At 42.5% G+C, this 16,278-nt stretch overlaps 1 protein-coding gene across 1 annotated transcript in view; it reads left to right on the top strand.

The window, feature by feature from the left end:
- The first annotated feature begins 648 nt into the window (after positions 1–648).
- LOC118403436 overlaps positions 649–16,278 on the top strand; it is a 21,038-nt gene continuing 5,408 nt past the window's right edge. Inside the window, exons 1-2 of the mRNA XM_035802151.1 lie at positions 649–692; positions 14,956–15,067. Coding sequence (XP_035658044.1) covers positions 14,969–15,067 — 99 coding nt within the window. The 5' untranslated portion in view covers positions 649–692; positions 14,956–14,968. The remainder of the gene's footprint in view (positions 693–14,955; positions 15,068–16,278) is intronic.

The raw sequence follows: 16,278 nt of genomic DNA, 5'->3' as shown, positions 1-16,278 counted from the left end.
CTCCTTGTCTTCGGACAGTTGTACGTCGCACCTTCATTTCAAACCGACCTGTTACAGTTACGCTTCAAGAAACTTTGTTTATTACCATCAAAGGTGCATCTTATACAGATGTATTCGATTCTTATCAATACTAACAGAATCGCTGGTTTCTTTGCAGAAAATCTATTGGTTTAACTCTTGGTTATAAACTGGTCAACACGCCGCCTTAGGGGCACAACACGTTAATAGTAGAAAATGTTGAACATCGCTTCAAACCCACAGCTCACGTACTTGATACATTAGACACTTGGTAATCACAAGGCTACAGCCTCTATTTTAGTGACACTTTAAAATATTTCCTCAATTGAGTCCCTCTGGTCAAGTTCAAACTAGCAAGTGTATTAATTTTGAATCAGTTGGTGATACCTTTAATTCTGCCAGTAACATTTGACACAGAAGTATGGGTGTTTAGAAATGACAACATTTACTTTTGCTTACGCAGATATCTTTCGTGACACCTCTTATGAATATTTAGGTAAATCCGATGGCGTGAGGGTTAGTTTCAGCTCTCAGCCAATCAAAACTTAAAGAAATGCAGTTATTTCCGCATTCTTCTGGTAGGATAATTACAGTGCCAAAAACAAGTATCACTGCAGATCACCTTTGCTGCAAACCTTTCATCGCGATCGGCGTGTCTCGGCGTACACCGTACGGTAGGGAGATCTTTTGATGTTCTTACACTCATTCATAACTTTGATAAACGATCCTTGTAATGTTATTGTGATGCATCATATCAAAGCGAGCTTTTTCGTTTCCTGATTTCTAAACGTGTTGTCAACAATAAAGCTTCATGCGCGTAGAATTTGTACGTTCCTAGGCAACAACTGCTTAGCGTAAAGTGGGTCTCGATTTAATGTCCGGTTGTCTTATCAATTTGAGACACGCAATACTACTTGATTCCTATCTACAGTTGATAAATACTAGGATAAAATGTTTGCGTACACATTTGATTCTGTTAATCCAGGTGCCTGCCTGTTAGCCTTGTATTTTTCGGTAACAATTGTACTGAAAATTAGTTACCGTTTCTCGGGCTTATGACCTCAACGTCTTTACTGAGTACTTAAAGTGCTGTTGATCTGAGCTCTTATTCGAAAATCAGGCGTAGTTGGTAGAGAGGGAACTGGGATTTGTACACCAGTTGCCCAGTAATAAAAATGGTCTGAAACAATCACTAGGCATCCCAGACCCATGGAGTACAAAAGGTGTTGCATCATCAGGATTCGTTTAAACATGTTGAATAATTTTCTTTATGCCTTTGTACATGATTCGTTTAAACACGCCTTCCGTGTTCGGCTACCGTCCATGTTCGGCTACCTTCCAGTGCATAGCTGATTCAAATGTATTTGCGAGTTAATAGCCCGGGCACTCTTTCAAAGTAGGTCATTGTGTAGTCCATCAAAGCAGGTCATTCTATTGCACGTTTGACTGAACGGAGATAGAAACAGGAAACAGGATATAAACATGATTCGTTTTAACATTACTTTTATGTTCAGTTACCTTCCAGTGCATATCTTATTCAAACATTTTGCTAGTTGATAGCACCACTGCTGTTGCGTCACTTTTAAAGTAGGTCATACTTTACATCAATATTCGTCATTTGACTGCGCGTTTTACAGACCAGAGATAGAAACACCTCTTGCGTGCATAAAAGCGCATGCGCAAGTACCTTTCGTGTCACCTTTCGTGATATTCAGATGACGCGTGAGGACTCTGTCTTCCGCCAATTAAAACTGAAAGAAATTCAGTTGTTTCCGCATACTTTTGGTACGAAAAGTAGAGGGGAAATAACAAGTAAGACTGCAAAGCACAACACACGTTGTTGTGGGTAAGAAGGTCATTCAATATTCTCACACCCGTCTCCTAACTTTGACTGCCCTTGTAAGTTGTTTCCATACACCATTTGATCTACCTTGTTGTACTGCTGTGTTGAGATATTTAGTACTGCTTGATTCCTATCTATAGTAATTCAATACCGAAGTACTTAAACGTATTGGTGACTGGATGTCCTCCTAGCCGCCTATAGTATAGCAGCGTTTTGTTTGATTCAAGTACACCTTGTTTCATTTATTTCATTTCAATATGAAAACTAGGAGTTTTGTAATAGCAGGGCCAAAATGTTGGAATAAACGAGCACAAAGACAGATTTTTTGGCCAAACTTCCGAGGTTCTATCGAGATTCACTGCTGTAGGTTCGCAACACGTGTTGAATGATGGTAATTGTTATGATTTAATTTTTTTTCTCGTGTACACCGGGATTACACAACAGCTTGCTGTTGTTGTGTCACGTTTTCGAAGTAGGTCTTTCTACAGACCATATGAAGGCAATGATTATAGGTCGTATGCTTGCACTTTTGACGGAATGGAGATAAAAGGACTTATTATTATTGCTGTGATGTTTAGCCCCTCTCTTTGTAAAACTCAAGTTTAGCTCATAGCTATATTCAACAAACTATGGACATGACAATACGCTTTTTGAAAAGGAAAGAAACTGTAAGGTTCCGTTTGACCATATGGGCAGATAATAGATAAAGTGTCACCAAGATGACCTACAGGTCAGTTCGCCCGCGGCTCCTTGTCTTCGGACAGTTGTACGTCACACCTTCATTTCAAACCGGATTGTTACAGTTACGCTTCAAGAAGTATCCTTTTTGAGGTGTTTGAGGTGCGTAATTATTGGCCCTCCAGTATGAGTGATGCGGAAATCGTCGTCTGGAGCCTAAAGTCACCTATGTGCTAAAGCGACCATCCTGAAGCAGATGCCTAATTCCACAGAAAGCAGAAAACTTGTCGATGGGCGGGTGGGTGGGACGCTTCAGGCTCCAGACTTTGCCGGAGGGCCAGCACACAGAAGAATGATATATTCATGCGCGCATCTCTTATTTATAGGGGGAGTGACGTCATACTTTTCGGGCCAATCATTGTGCACCTCAAATAGTATCCTTTTTGAGGTGCGTAATTATTGGCCCTCCAGTATGAGTGATGCGGAAATCGTCGTCTTCCGCCTTTGCCATCTCTGGCTATTGAGCCCTTCCTTTTCCCTTTGAACCCCTTAACTTTGTACCTGTATCAGTATCTATAATTAGTATAGATATCTAGCTAACGTAACCGCCCTTCAGCGTAACGCATCAACGTGTCTGTGTCTGTATACATCAACGCGGTCGTATCTGGATCTATCTGGCTAATATAACATTCCTTTAGAAGAACGCTTGTCATCCGCTCCCTCTATACCTCTTTCACCACACCCTTTCTCATTATTCTCTCTCAACTCCCCATCTCTCATTTCCCCTCTCTCAACTCCCTTCTCTCATGTAACTCCTTTCTCATCTTACCTCTCACACTGCCTCTCCCTTGTACGGTACCCACTCTCAAACAACCCAACACTCATATATAGCCCACTCTCATTTTTTGCTGCACGACAAACAAAATGGAGGAAGCAACGCAAAATTGTTATCTCAAAACCGTTCCTCTACGATCACTCGAAGGAAGAACGATAAGGACACGGCCAAGCCCAGTTCTGAATTATCCGCGTTAGAGGTAAAACAAAACTATTTTTCCCTCGCATCGCAGGACCATTTGTCTTGAGCCTCGACTGTCTCTATGCCCAACGGCCCCCAGCCTTATCCAACCTCAACTTTCAAGCATCCGCTTGACGATGCTGATCCCCAACCTTTCAGAGGACGGAGACGCTCATATTTGCCACTCTTCCTACTTAATAAACTCGACCCACCGAAGCAACAATATGGAAAGACACCAGGCTTGCACAAGTGGAGTGCAAAACTGTTCCAAACGCCCACCGCGACCTCGGAGATGCATAATGCCCAAAAGTATTATTCTGAGTCCGGACGACCTCTCAACAGTTCAAACACGAAATTCTTTTTCCTCAATAGAGATAGCGGTAAGCCCAAGATGGAATCGAAAGACAAACATAGTGTTCCACATCATAGCTTCGATGTTGGGATCCGGTGTAAAATCTGTAAGGGTACTTGCAATTGTGTCGGCTGATTCAACTCAGTCAGTGAAGCGACAGCCAGAGATGATAAATCCGTCTAATACAATAGCGAAGTAACACCTTACGGTATCCAGCCTACGATTTCTTACAAGGTTTCCGACCTAGAAAAGTCCTGCCTTCTTTAATACCAGTCTGAGCCACTTTAGTCTTATTACCAAAATTGTATCAACCAAAAGAGTGTTCTAATCCATGTCTAGCTTTGATGCTTCAATTATGGTACACGATCTCGGAGTGCAATACAGAGAAACGCCCCTAGGTGTCTCAAATCGAAAGCTAACAGGAGGAGCTCATGTGACCACTCCAGAGTCCCTGTCACACAGGCATATGTGGCGATAGGGAGTATACGTGCCTGGCAAAGGCGCATATCACAACATCTGATATCCTTGCGGTTCCACACTGGATTTCTTAGTCTACCAAATGCAGAGGCGGCCAAGAGCGATCCTTCTCTTTGCGTCGTTTTAGTACTATGTACAACACTTCCCAGGAAAACAAACTCAGATTTTCACAACTATTGTGACCGCTATGGAAAAGATTTCTTGAACTATTTACCCGAGATGACTTCTCACTTGCAGCATTTCCTTTTCGAGCCCCTTTTCTTACATGCGACTTCAAGCTCACTTGTCAAGAACTGCAATTTGCTGAATATTGTCGCTGAAAATGTAGCGTCATTATGCAAAGTCTCGGGCTGGGACGAAAATTAAGTACAGAGCAGAGTGGACTCATTCCTCAGCCAACCGCCATCTATCACACCACAGTCATCTCTCAGTAAGACATCTGGACCCGCATATCTCCAGTTTTAAAACACTTTTATTCAGTTATGCCAAACTGGTTACGAAATGTGAATAAAGAGACTCTTTTTACACAACCAATGCTTTGTTCACACCGACGTTTCGGTGACCGTCTGTTACCTTCTTCATGGCAATTCTGACTGGTTCACATTGTACTGCAGGACAGGTGTCGCTGCTCACAGTTCAGATGCGGTCACAAAACAAAAAGTATTTACATATGTACAAACAGCTTTGATGCACACATTTACAATGCGGTCCCAAACGTAAAGGAGTGTAATACATCCATAACACAATCAGTTGTCAATTAACGATGAATTGATGTAACGTTTTTTTTTTTTTCCCCTACTTCTTAAGAATATTGTCCCACACGTGGTTAAGGAATGTGTTTCTTGCGTACTGCCTAGAAAATTCGCACTTGTATACCTTCCAGTGTAATATGCCTTGCCCTTGGTACCTATTTAGTGCGACCGTCCTTATATAACAACACAATTTTGTGGATTCAATGCCTTCTCGATCTCATGGATTTCTGGCTTGCGGTCTTCAAAACCTTTTACGGCGAAGTACGAGTACGTTTTCCTTCCTAAAACATCCACCGTGAGCTCCATATTCTTCTGCGGCACTTCCCTGTGCCTGCCTGGGTATTTCAATTTCGTAAACTCACGGAGGTTTTAAATTTTGGTTGAGTTCAATGTGAAGACGCTGGTGTCACCTCTCTGTGTATGAAAGGAACTGATCTGAACCGAGATCAATACCTTCCCGCGACACTCGCCGGTGCCTGCCCGGGTCTTACCAACTTCGTGAGCTCTACCCGCGACACTCGCCGGTGCCTGCCCGGGTCTTACCATCTTCGCGAGCTCTACCCGCGACACTCGCCGGTGCCTGCCCGGGTCTTACCATGGCCATCTTCGTGAGCTCTACCCGCGACACTCGCCGGTGCCTGCCCGGGTCTTACCAACTTCGTGAGCTCTACCCGCGACACTCGCCGGTGCCTGCCCGGGTCTTACCATGGCCATCTTCGTGAGCTCTACCCGCGACACTCGCCGGTGCCTGCCCGGGTCTTACCATGGCCATCTTCGTGAGCTCTACCCGCGACACTCGCCGGTGCCTGCCCGGGCCTTACCATCTTCGTGAGCTCTACCCGCGACACTCGCCGGTGCCTGCCCGGGCCTTACCATCTTCGTCGTTCGTGAGCTCTACCCGCGACACTCGCCGGTGCCTGCCCGGGCCTTACCATCTTCGTCGTTCGTGAGCTCTACCCGCGACACTCGCCGGTGCCTGCCCGGGCCTTACCATCTTCGTGAGCTCTACCCGCGGCACTCGCCGGTGCCTGCCCGGGCTGTACCGTCTTCATGAGCTGTCCTTTCCTTGTGGCACTCAAGTGTCCGGAATGGCGAGGAGGGTGAGGGGGCCTAAGAGAGGCTGACAGGCTGCTGTTCATGCGCCACCACTTGCTGCTACATCTTTTGTCGTACCTGCCGCATCTGAAGATCCCTGAAGTCCGAAACTCGGCTTACAAGGGTCGTTACGGGTGGGGGAGAACGTCACGCGTGAACCAGCACGTCCCGGTTCCTGAGAACTATGCGGAAAACAAAACACAATTATCGATAACGCTGACGAAATTACACACAAAATCCAGCCGTAACAATATCCACACCATACGCACTCGACATCCCCCCGCCTAGCGCTCAAAGGTGGGCAAGCCACGATAACATGAACAGTCCTAGGCCATGCGTGCTCCCCGTACATACATGCTCAACAACCAAACGCTAAGCTTGGTAAAAATAGGCCACGCACACGACAATCACCTTACGTACGGGCAACACCCACGCAATCCAAAAAGTTAAACTTGACAAACGAAAACGTATAACAATAACATGTACGTAACAAAAACCACGCTCTAGAAACGCTGGCAGTCTGCATTACTACATCGCCCACGAGGGGGATGGCGGCGGGTTTCAATTCCTGAAAAGAATTCCAAAAATGGTAGCCATAGTGAGTCCCGATGCCATGACAGTGCTATCCTAAAATCCTGCATAAAACCATACACACGAAAAAAAATATAAAGATTTAAAGAAAATGACAAGAAAATGGCGAAGCTCTAGATCTGTAATGGACCTCCGCACTGTATGGAGGCGTTCGTAGAATTCCCTGGTAGAGGATGGATGCAGATTGTGATTTCAGCCACGGCGATACTGTGAGAGTATCCATCTTGCTTCTTTGTTCGGGGTTTCAAACCACGTGTCTGCGTATCACTAGAATATACACAAAAATCAGAAAATGACAAGAAAATGGTGAACATCTCGGTCTGAAACTCTCCTCAATAACAGACAAAAGCCTCCCTTGCCTTCCAAGGTAGAGGATGGCAACGGATTCTATTATCCCACCACGGTGACTCAGAGGGTAGCCATGTTGCATCTCCTCGACAGCGACAGCTCTAGCATCCTGGTAACACTTTCATAAAACAAGAAAAACACACAGATAGCAAACTCCTAAACAGCACCACTAATCAGCGTCGTCAAAAGGTGGCCACAGCAAAATTCAACAGAGGATGCGATCGTATATACCAAAAACTGAAAAGAAACATTCTAAATATTAAAGGTAGCTCTCTCCCGTCGGACCTGCATACAACGTTTACGAAGCGTTCACAAAACACTCAGCAAACAGGCAACAGACAAAACGCGACAATGAAACTATGTGACAGTCAACCGGAAAAATTTGCAAAAACGTGAAGTTCTTCCGTACGGCAGAAACATGACTCTGCGAGCCCTGCAACAGGCCTAGACTACAGATATCAAACATGTCTCACCACAACACCATACCACAAAACGAACAAGTAAATCTCCAGACCGGGCTCAGATAGTGCTTTCCTGTGTTCGACCAAACCTTGCGTGGTACCGTGTATCTCGGATACAATACCCGGGAGAGTACGAGCTGCCGTCACGAGCTTGAGCTGCTGCACCGCATCGTGTAGTAGCGAGTCTCCCGCCGGCATTCTCGTGGCCTTTTCCCGGCAACGACGTGGCCTTTTCCCGGCAAGTTTTCTGCGCTGGGGCGATGAAGGACGTACGCTGCTAGCTTCAGACGAGCCGGAGGGCCAGCACACAGAAGAATGATATATTCATGCGCGCATCTCTTATTTATAGGGGGAGTGACGTCATACTTTTCGGGCCAATCATTGTGCACCTCAAATAGCTTTCTTTATTACCATCAAAAGTGCATCTTATACAGATGTATTCGATTCTTATTAAACCTAACAGAATCGCTGGATTCTCTTTTTCACGAAAGAAGATCTATTGGTGTAACTCTAGGTTATAAACAGGTCAACACGCCGCCTTAGGGGCACAAAACGTTAATAGTACAAAATGTTGAACATCGCTTCAAACCCACAGCTAAGGACACTTGGTAATCACGAGGCTACAGCCTCTATTTTAGTGGCACTTTAAAATTTTTTCTCAGTCGAGTCCTTCTGGTGAAGTTTAAACTAGCAAGGACATTAATTTCAAATTCGTAGGTAGTATCTTTAATTATGCCTGTAACATTTGACACAGAAGTATGGGTGTTTAGAAATGACAACATTTACTTTTCTCTTTGTGCATGATAACGCTTGCGCAGATATCTTTCGTGACAACTCTTATGAATATTCAGATAAATCTTGTGGCGTGAGGGTTAGTTTCTGCTCTCAACCAATCAAAACTTAAAGAAATGCAGTTGTTTCCGCATTCTTCTGGTAGGATAATTACAGTGAACAAAACAAGTATCACTGCAGATCACCTTTGCTACAAACCTTTCAACGCGATCGGCGTGTCTCGGCGTACACCGTTCGGTAGGGAGATCTTTCAATGTTCTTACACTCATTCATAACTTTGATAAACGATTCTTGTAATGTTATTGTGATGCATCATATCAAAGCAAGCTTTTTCGTTTCCTGATTTCTAAACGTGTTGTCAACAATAAAGCTTCATGCGCGTAGAATTTGTACGTTCCTAGGCAACAACTGCTTAGCGTAAAGTGGGTCTCGATTTAATGTCCGGTTGTCTTATCACTTTGAGACACGCAATACTACTTGATTCCTATCTACAGTTGATAAATACTAGGATAAAATGTTTGCGTACACATTTGATTCTGTTAATCCAGGTGCCTGCCTGTTAGCCTTGTATTTTTCGGTAACAATTGTACTGCAAATTAGTTACCGTTTCTCGGGCTTTTGACCTCAACGTCTTTACTGTGTACTTAAAGTGGTGTTGATCTGAGCTCTTATTCGAAAATCAGGCGTAGTTGGTAGAGAGGGAACTGGGATTTGTACACCAGTTGCCAAGTAATAAAAATGGTCTGAAACAATCGCTAGGCATCCCAGACCCATGGAGTACAAAAGGTGTTGCATCATCAGGATTCGTTTAAACATGTTGAATAATTTTCTTTATGCCTTTGTACATGATTCGTTTAAACATGCCTTCCGTGTTCGGCTACCTTCCATGTTTGGCTACTTCCCAGTGCATAGCTGATTCAAATGTATTTGCGAGTTAATAGCCCGGGCACTGTCGCTGTGCCATTCTCGTCAAAGTAGGTCATTGTGTAGACCATCATAGCAGGTCATTCTATTGCACGTTTGACTGAACGGAGATAGAAACAGGAAACAGGATAAAAACAGGATTCGTTTTAACATTACTTTTATGTTCAGTTACCTTCCAGTGCATATCATATTCAAACATTTTTGCTAGTTGATAGCACCACTGTTGCTGCGTCCCTTTTAAAGTAGGTCATGCTTAACATCATTATTCATCATTTGATTGCGCGTTTCACAGAACAGAGATAGAAACACCTCTTGCGTCAATAAAGGCGCATGCGCAAGTACCTTTCGTGTCACCATTCATGAATATTCAGATGACGCCCGAGACTCGTGAGGACTTTGTCTTCCGCCAATTAAAACTGAAAGAAATCCAGTTATTACCGCATACTTTTGGTACGAAAAGTAGAGTGGAAATAATAAGTAACACTGCAAATCACAACACACGTCGTTGTGGGTAAGAAGGTCATTCAATATTCTCACACCCGTCTCCTAACTTTGACTGCCCTTGTAAGTTGTTTCCATACACCATTAAATCAACCTTGTTGTACTGCTGTGTTGAGATGTTTAGTACTGCTTGATTCCTATCTATAAAAATTCAATACCGAAGTACTTAATAAACGTATTAGTGACTGGATGTCCTCCTAGCAACCTATAGTCTAGCAGCGTTTTGTTTGAATCAAGTAAACCTCGTTTCATTTATTTCGTTTTCAATATGAAAACTAGGCGTTTTGGAATAGCAGGGCCAGAATGTTGGAATAAACGAGCACAAAGTCAGATTTTTTGCCCAAACTTCCGAGGTTTTATCGAGATTCACTGCTGTAGTTTCGCAACACGTGTTGAATGATGATAATTGTTATGATTTAGATTTTTTCTGGTGTACACCGGGATTATACGTTTGCGTTACTGCGTTACTTTTTCAAAGTAGGTCATTCTACAGACCATATAAAGGCTCTGATTATACTTGCAATTATCATTGTGATCTTTTTACAAGTAAAACTCGCATTTAGTTCATTGCTATACTCAACATACAGGTGACATGATGTTTTAAGAAATAGAAAAGCATCATCTTGAAACAAAAAAAAAAAAACGAGCGAGGGAGCGAGCTAACAAAATGTTATCTTATCTTTTAATCTTTCTCACCCATCCGGAAGTTCAGTGGTCACTGATGCAGGCCAGAGCTGCCTGACACTGTCCAGTACAAGTCTTAAAATCTAAGTAGCTAGGAAGGTTGAAAGAAAGATATAAATGAATGTGGTACCGGTTTCCAAATAATACAATACAATCTTTTATTGAACTAGAAAGGCCGACATTTGCTTGAGAGCAAATACAGCATATTTCAGCCATCTCCCTCCTCATGTAACAATAGACTGTTCCAAAATCACCTAGGTGCAAAAATGGAACACTTCTGCTTAAAATGACTTCTACTTATCACACTTATGAGCAAAAATGAATCTTACAAAAAACCCTTCAATAATGGACTCTTCTAGTGCACCCCATGTAGAAAGGTAAAATAGACGACTCCAAAAACACTTCCGCTAAGAAATGGAATTTTGAATCATCAGCCGTCCAAAACCATATTTAAAAAAACCCTCTGTGCAAGAATCGACTCTTCCTGTTATACCTCTATGTAAAGTGGAGCGATCCAAAAATACATCAGCTAAAATAGGACATGGACATAATCACCAAAGTCCACAAAATGAATTAAAAAAATAACAACTTCATTGAAGAATGGAATCTCCCAGCACACCCTGTTTAAAATTCCAGAAATACTCACAGTACATGGCCTTTTGTATAATAAGCATCCCAGTTCAAAACTGAATTTTGATAAAGTTCCCCGTGCATGAATGGACTCTTCCAGATAACACCAGGCTTGCTGATTGGCTGCCGAATCCTCCTCATGTGTAGTCTTCAGGTGGGGGTCAACTTCCATTCAACAAATGGAATTCAGAATCATCACCCATGTCCAAAACTGAATTTTTTAAAAATCCCCCCTATGTGCAAAAATGGACTGTCCCAGTAGTAGTCTTATGTCAAGTGGTTCAGTGCAAAAACACTTCCGCTAAAAAGAGCATTGGCATTATCACCAAAGTCTAAAAGTGAATTTTAAAAAACACCCCCTGTCCCAACAATGGACTCTTCCAGCAAAATCAGCTCGCTCATTGGTTGGTCATTAATTGCATTTACCTGTCCCCCAACCACCTGGATGTCTATGGACTAGGAAGGTAGGTAGATAATTGGATCTACCTGGCACACCTGTGGCCCTGACACACCAGAATGACCTAGAGGTCGTTGACCTCGGCACCTCAACCTCACATATCCAAAACTCTCCCACAAAAACCTCCTTATAGAGCCATTTTGAAGTAATTTATACCAAATATTATACATGGATCCTTTGAATAAGTATCTAGGGCACCTCTGCCCCAAATTTCAGGTCATTTGGATGTAATACCATGATACAGGGGGCCAAATTATACAGTTTTGGTCCAAAAGTTGCAATAAAACCTTAATAAAATCATTTAAGGAGCAGATATGAAAAAAATTTAAAAAACACATTTTGGTATTGGCCCACTCTACCCTTGTGCCAAATTTCAGGTCATTCGGTCTAGGAATGGCGGAGATGAATCACTTTGAAGATTTGACAGGAGAAAGAAAGAAAGAAAGAAACATTACGAATACAATATATTTCACCATACTATGTATGGCTGAAATATAATTAATAAAGACCTTTATTGTACAGTGTTGCCCAACCGAGCTAAGTACAGGTCACAACTAGTCAAAACACATATACATATAAAACTATCACAAATCTTGTCTAATACAGATGTTCGGCTTCTTCTCGCTTCTTGGTAATGGTAAAAATCATCTTTTCTCATTTTCGTCTTTGACTTTTGAATTGACAAGTCAAGCATTCTGGGGGAAGATTGTCACACATGTAATTATCTGTTACACACGTGTCATCCAACCGGTCTGATAATGCGGGGATCGTCTGCAGGTCACCACGTAGCCTTAGGCGAAAAGTTGAAAGAAAATGTACTATAGCTGGTATCTCACTGCGCTTGGGGCACCGGTGCGGCACTGCGGGGTTCGTTGATGACTCAACGAATTTCAGAGATAAAGAGCAAATCTTCGTACGTTTTGTGTAAGTCACACTTTTACGTATTACCTCACCTCACCTCACCTCATCGGTCCCAAAGCCTCACCGGCCGTTGGGGCAGCAATGCCATCAACGTATTACGCAATATCTAAATTATCAAAAATCTCGAAAATAAGACAACAGTGCCGCAGTAAACGAACCCCGCAGTGCCGCACCGGTGCCCCAAGTGCAGTGAGAGTCCACCTTAAGCATCACTGCCATTGCAAACCTGTAGCTAACCTACTCATCCCATAAGACATGTTAAAATTACTATTAACTTTTTTCATGCGACAACGACCTTTTCTGGAGATATTCTGAATTATTCAGAATAAAAAACACAAATTTGCCAAGAGATTCAGTACTCGCTAAAGGTGCACTCTCGCTGCACTTGGGGCACGCTTGCGGCATTGCGAGGTGGGTTCGATAACGCAGAATGATGTATCTTCATGGAACCTAGAGGTGCCCCAAGGAACCTAGAGGTGCTGCTAGTGAGACCGGTGCCGGTTGCATGCGCGACGATTTTTTGAGAAAAAAGCGGTTTTCGATCCAGTCACATCACTGCGAATTCCACAAAACTTATCTTGTATTCGTGTTCATAGTTAACTTAAGAATATATCTTTGATCCTTTAATTCATTTGATGAAAGTAGGTCAGCATTTCATACTTAAAAATATTGCCTGCCGCCGGTAAAACACCAAAATTGCCGTCATTCGGACCCATGAGCCATGTTTTCCTTAAATATGATAGACTTAGACAATAAAGATACTCCGCGTCATACAAAGAGTGAGAAATATCAAGCATTTTCATTTTAGAAATTTGAAAATTGTTAAACAAACCAATTATATGTACATAAACATACATCACTAAACATACATGCAAAACACATAATCCATCGAGTCAAATCTGGTATATGGTTCGTGTCCGTTCATTTGGGTCACTTCTTTTACTGTAAAAGTGTTTGTATTTATAGCATATGTAACATATAATTCATGATCATGGGGGAAATCCTTTCATTATAATCTCACTTTGGGGCATTCTCATCATTTTACAGTGATTTTTTTATAGATCAACAACGCCGCGACTTCCGATAACCTGTTCATTTAGTCTAGAAACGCAACAGTGCCGCACGTCAGTTAAGGTGGGGTATATATTTAAGTCCGTGTGAGGCGCGCATGGAATCATTATGCTCCACCAGTCCCCACAGGTCGTTGGAAAAATAATAGAAATTAGACAAACGTAAATAGGTAACATGTCAGACGAGTTAGCTGGGTCGCTAACCATACTTCTATGTCAGCTAACAGCTGCGCATGAAGCCTTTAGTCTCTACCAGGTTCCACAGGTCGCGGGAAAGATAGCACAAATTGGACAAATATAGATACATAACCTGCCAGAGACTAAAGGCTTCATAAGCAGCTCAAACGGACTCAAATGTAATAAAAATTACGCATGTGTAACCCCACCTTTAGAGTGCAAGAGAAAATCGGCGAAATTAACACAACAGTGCCGCAGTGAACGAACCCCGCAATGCCACAAGTGCAGTGAGAGTGTCCCTTTGGGTAAACATTTACTCCGCCCCCACCCCCTCTGGCTGCGCGGCAATGCAAGCCCTCGGGTAGATCAGTGTCCCTATTAGCCAGCGTTGTCAGTAGAGACTAGTAAACAGTGCTCTTTAGTGAACTCAATCAGCGAAGAAATAAGACTGTTGTCATAAAACACCGCTTCGTAGCTCAGTGTTGACCTAATTACCCAGACGTTCATGGTACCGTTTTGATTGGCTGCCATACTACAATAAACTCATCGTTTATCAATGCGGTGAGCGACACCTATGCTGCAGTGCAACGTAAACCAGTCAGATTGTCGTGAGGAGGGTGGAGCGTAGGTTGAATAAAAACCTTTGGTTGTGTTCTATAGATCTGGTTAATCAGAGACTTGCCAACCTGAAATATTGATGGGGGTTCTACAAGTGTACATACGGGTCTACCTTGGGTACGAGGGGTATCCCTTCTTAGCGCTGAAGAAATTATTGGACATTTGCTTTTGTTTTATAATTCTGTATGTATGTATGTATGTATGTATGTATGTATGTATGTATGTATGTGTGTTTCTGTTGCTTGTTTGTGTTTCCTGATAAATGACATATCGTAGAGTGGAATTCGTTATTAACAAGTACAGCAGGGGCATCATTTCTGGATAGTTTCAAAGAACGCTTTTAGACAGCGCCGCGTGTCTGTGAAGCTGATGTGTTACACCGAAGGGCGGTTACACCGGCTATATAAATACAGATAGATACAGATACAGAAATGAAGAAACCCTTGATGGCCGGTAATGATCTTTGTCTTGGTATCCATTATTCATACCTGTACTTCTCCAATCTTAAACCCTTCGTTTTTACAATTTTTTTTCTTCCATTTGCTTCACAGAGAGCCCGGAAGCATGCTGAAGGTTCTGTGCGCTGCCGTCCTGCTGGTCGGCCTGGCACGGAGCTCTCATTTCCGTGGAGCCACCATATCGTGGAAGGCTGATGGAAACGTGGTAAGACCACAGATTCTCGTAAATAATTACCTTCATCAAGAAGGTTATGTTTCTTGTAATGCCATTGTCTTGGTCTGTAACGTTAGTTCACCTTTATCCGCGGGGTAACCTTTAAACGTTGTGTTGCTAAACAGGGTATAGAAGGCTATCAAGTCAAAGGACGGTAGTTTCAGATTGTACTGTTTTCAAAATATTGCAGTTTGAAACCACCATCTGTCGACTTGATATTCCTAAATAAATTGTTTTTAAAAAGGGGATAAAGGTTACCTAACAGATAAAGGTTAGGCATGAGCATAACTCGAGAATGTGTAGATGGATTTTCATAATTTCTGGTATTTGAGTAGCAGTTGTGTAAACAAAGGTCAAGTTAAAAAAATGTCTCACCTTGCATTTTCCTTCGGTACTGCACCGAGATGTATATTCCGGGTACATGATTTTTGGTAGTGGATAGTTATTAAGGCAGGAAGTGTAAGTTTGGCCTCCTAGCAGCGAGTTACGGTACTGTAACAGAGCTTCGAAGTTGGAGGTAAAATTACACCTAAACATGCCGCTTACGATATGGCATAATTTGTCTGTTCCCGTCTGAAGGCTGAAGGAAAAGAACTATGATAACAACAAAACGTTGATTAAAAGTTGACCTGTGTTGGAATAAGCTTTTCTGGATAAAGGTTGAACTGAATTTGTCAGCATGAAAAATGGACGTACACAGAGTTTTATATTTTGCCATTAGGCCACAGCAAGTAAATTTTATGGATGACATTAGCGCGCGCATAAAGAGCAAAAATGAACAAATACGTTGTATTGTAGCCTAATGATTGTACTTGTAGAAGTGACACATGCAAGGTACCCAGGGCTGTAGTTGTAGAAATGAAACTTATTGGGTAGTTGTAAAACTGACACCAATATGAAAGCCATGAGTGTGGTTACTAAATTTGTTGCTGATGCCAGTCTACCACACTAGTGTCACTTTTACCACAACAGCACATGTCTTGAATACAGGTATGAATGTCTTGTTGGCTCTGATACCATGTTTTGTCCCTTTAATTCTTGTTACAACATTCATCACAACTTTATGGTGCCTTTTTTTGAAAATGTAGCCATGTTGTTTTTTTCAACCATCTTGGTTTTTTTTCGCCCTATCGCACTATTTTTGCAGTCTGCAGAGGATGTCATCCATAAGATTCACTTCCTGTGGCCTTAGTAAGGTTTAA

This window comes from Branchiostoma floridae, chromosome 16, assembly GCF_000003815.2.
Source record: "Branchiostoma floridae strain S238N-H82 chromosome 16, Bfl_VNyyK, whole genome shotgun sequence".
NCBI classification, from domain to species: Eukaryota; Metazoa; Chordata; class Leptocardii; order Amphioxiformes; family Branchiostomatidae; genus Branchiostoma; species Branchiostoma floridae.
This window is presented reverse-complemented; position numbering and strand designations above follow the sequence as displayed.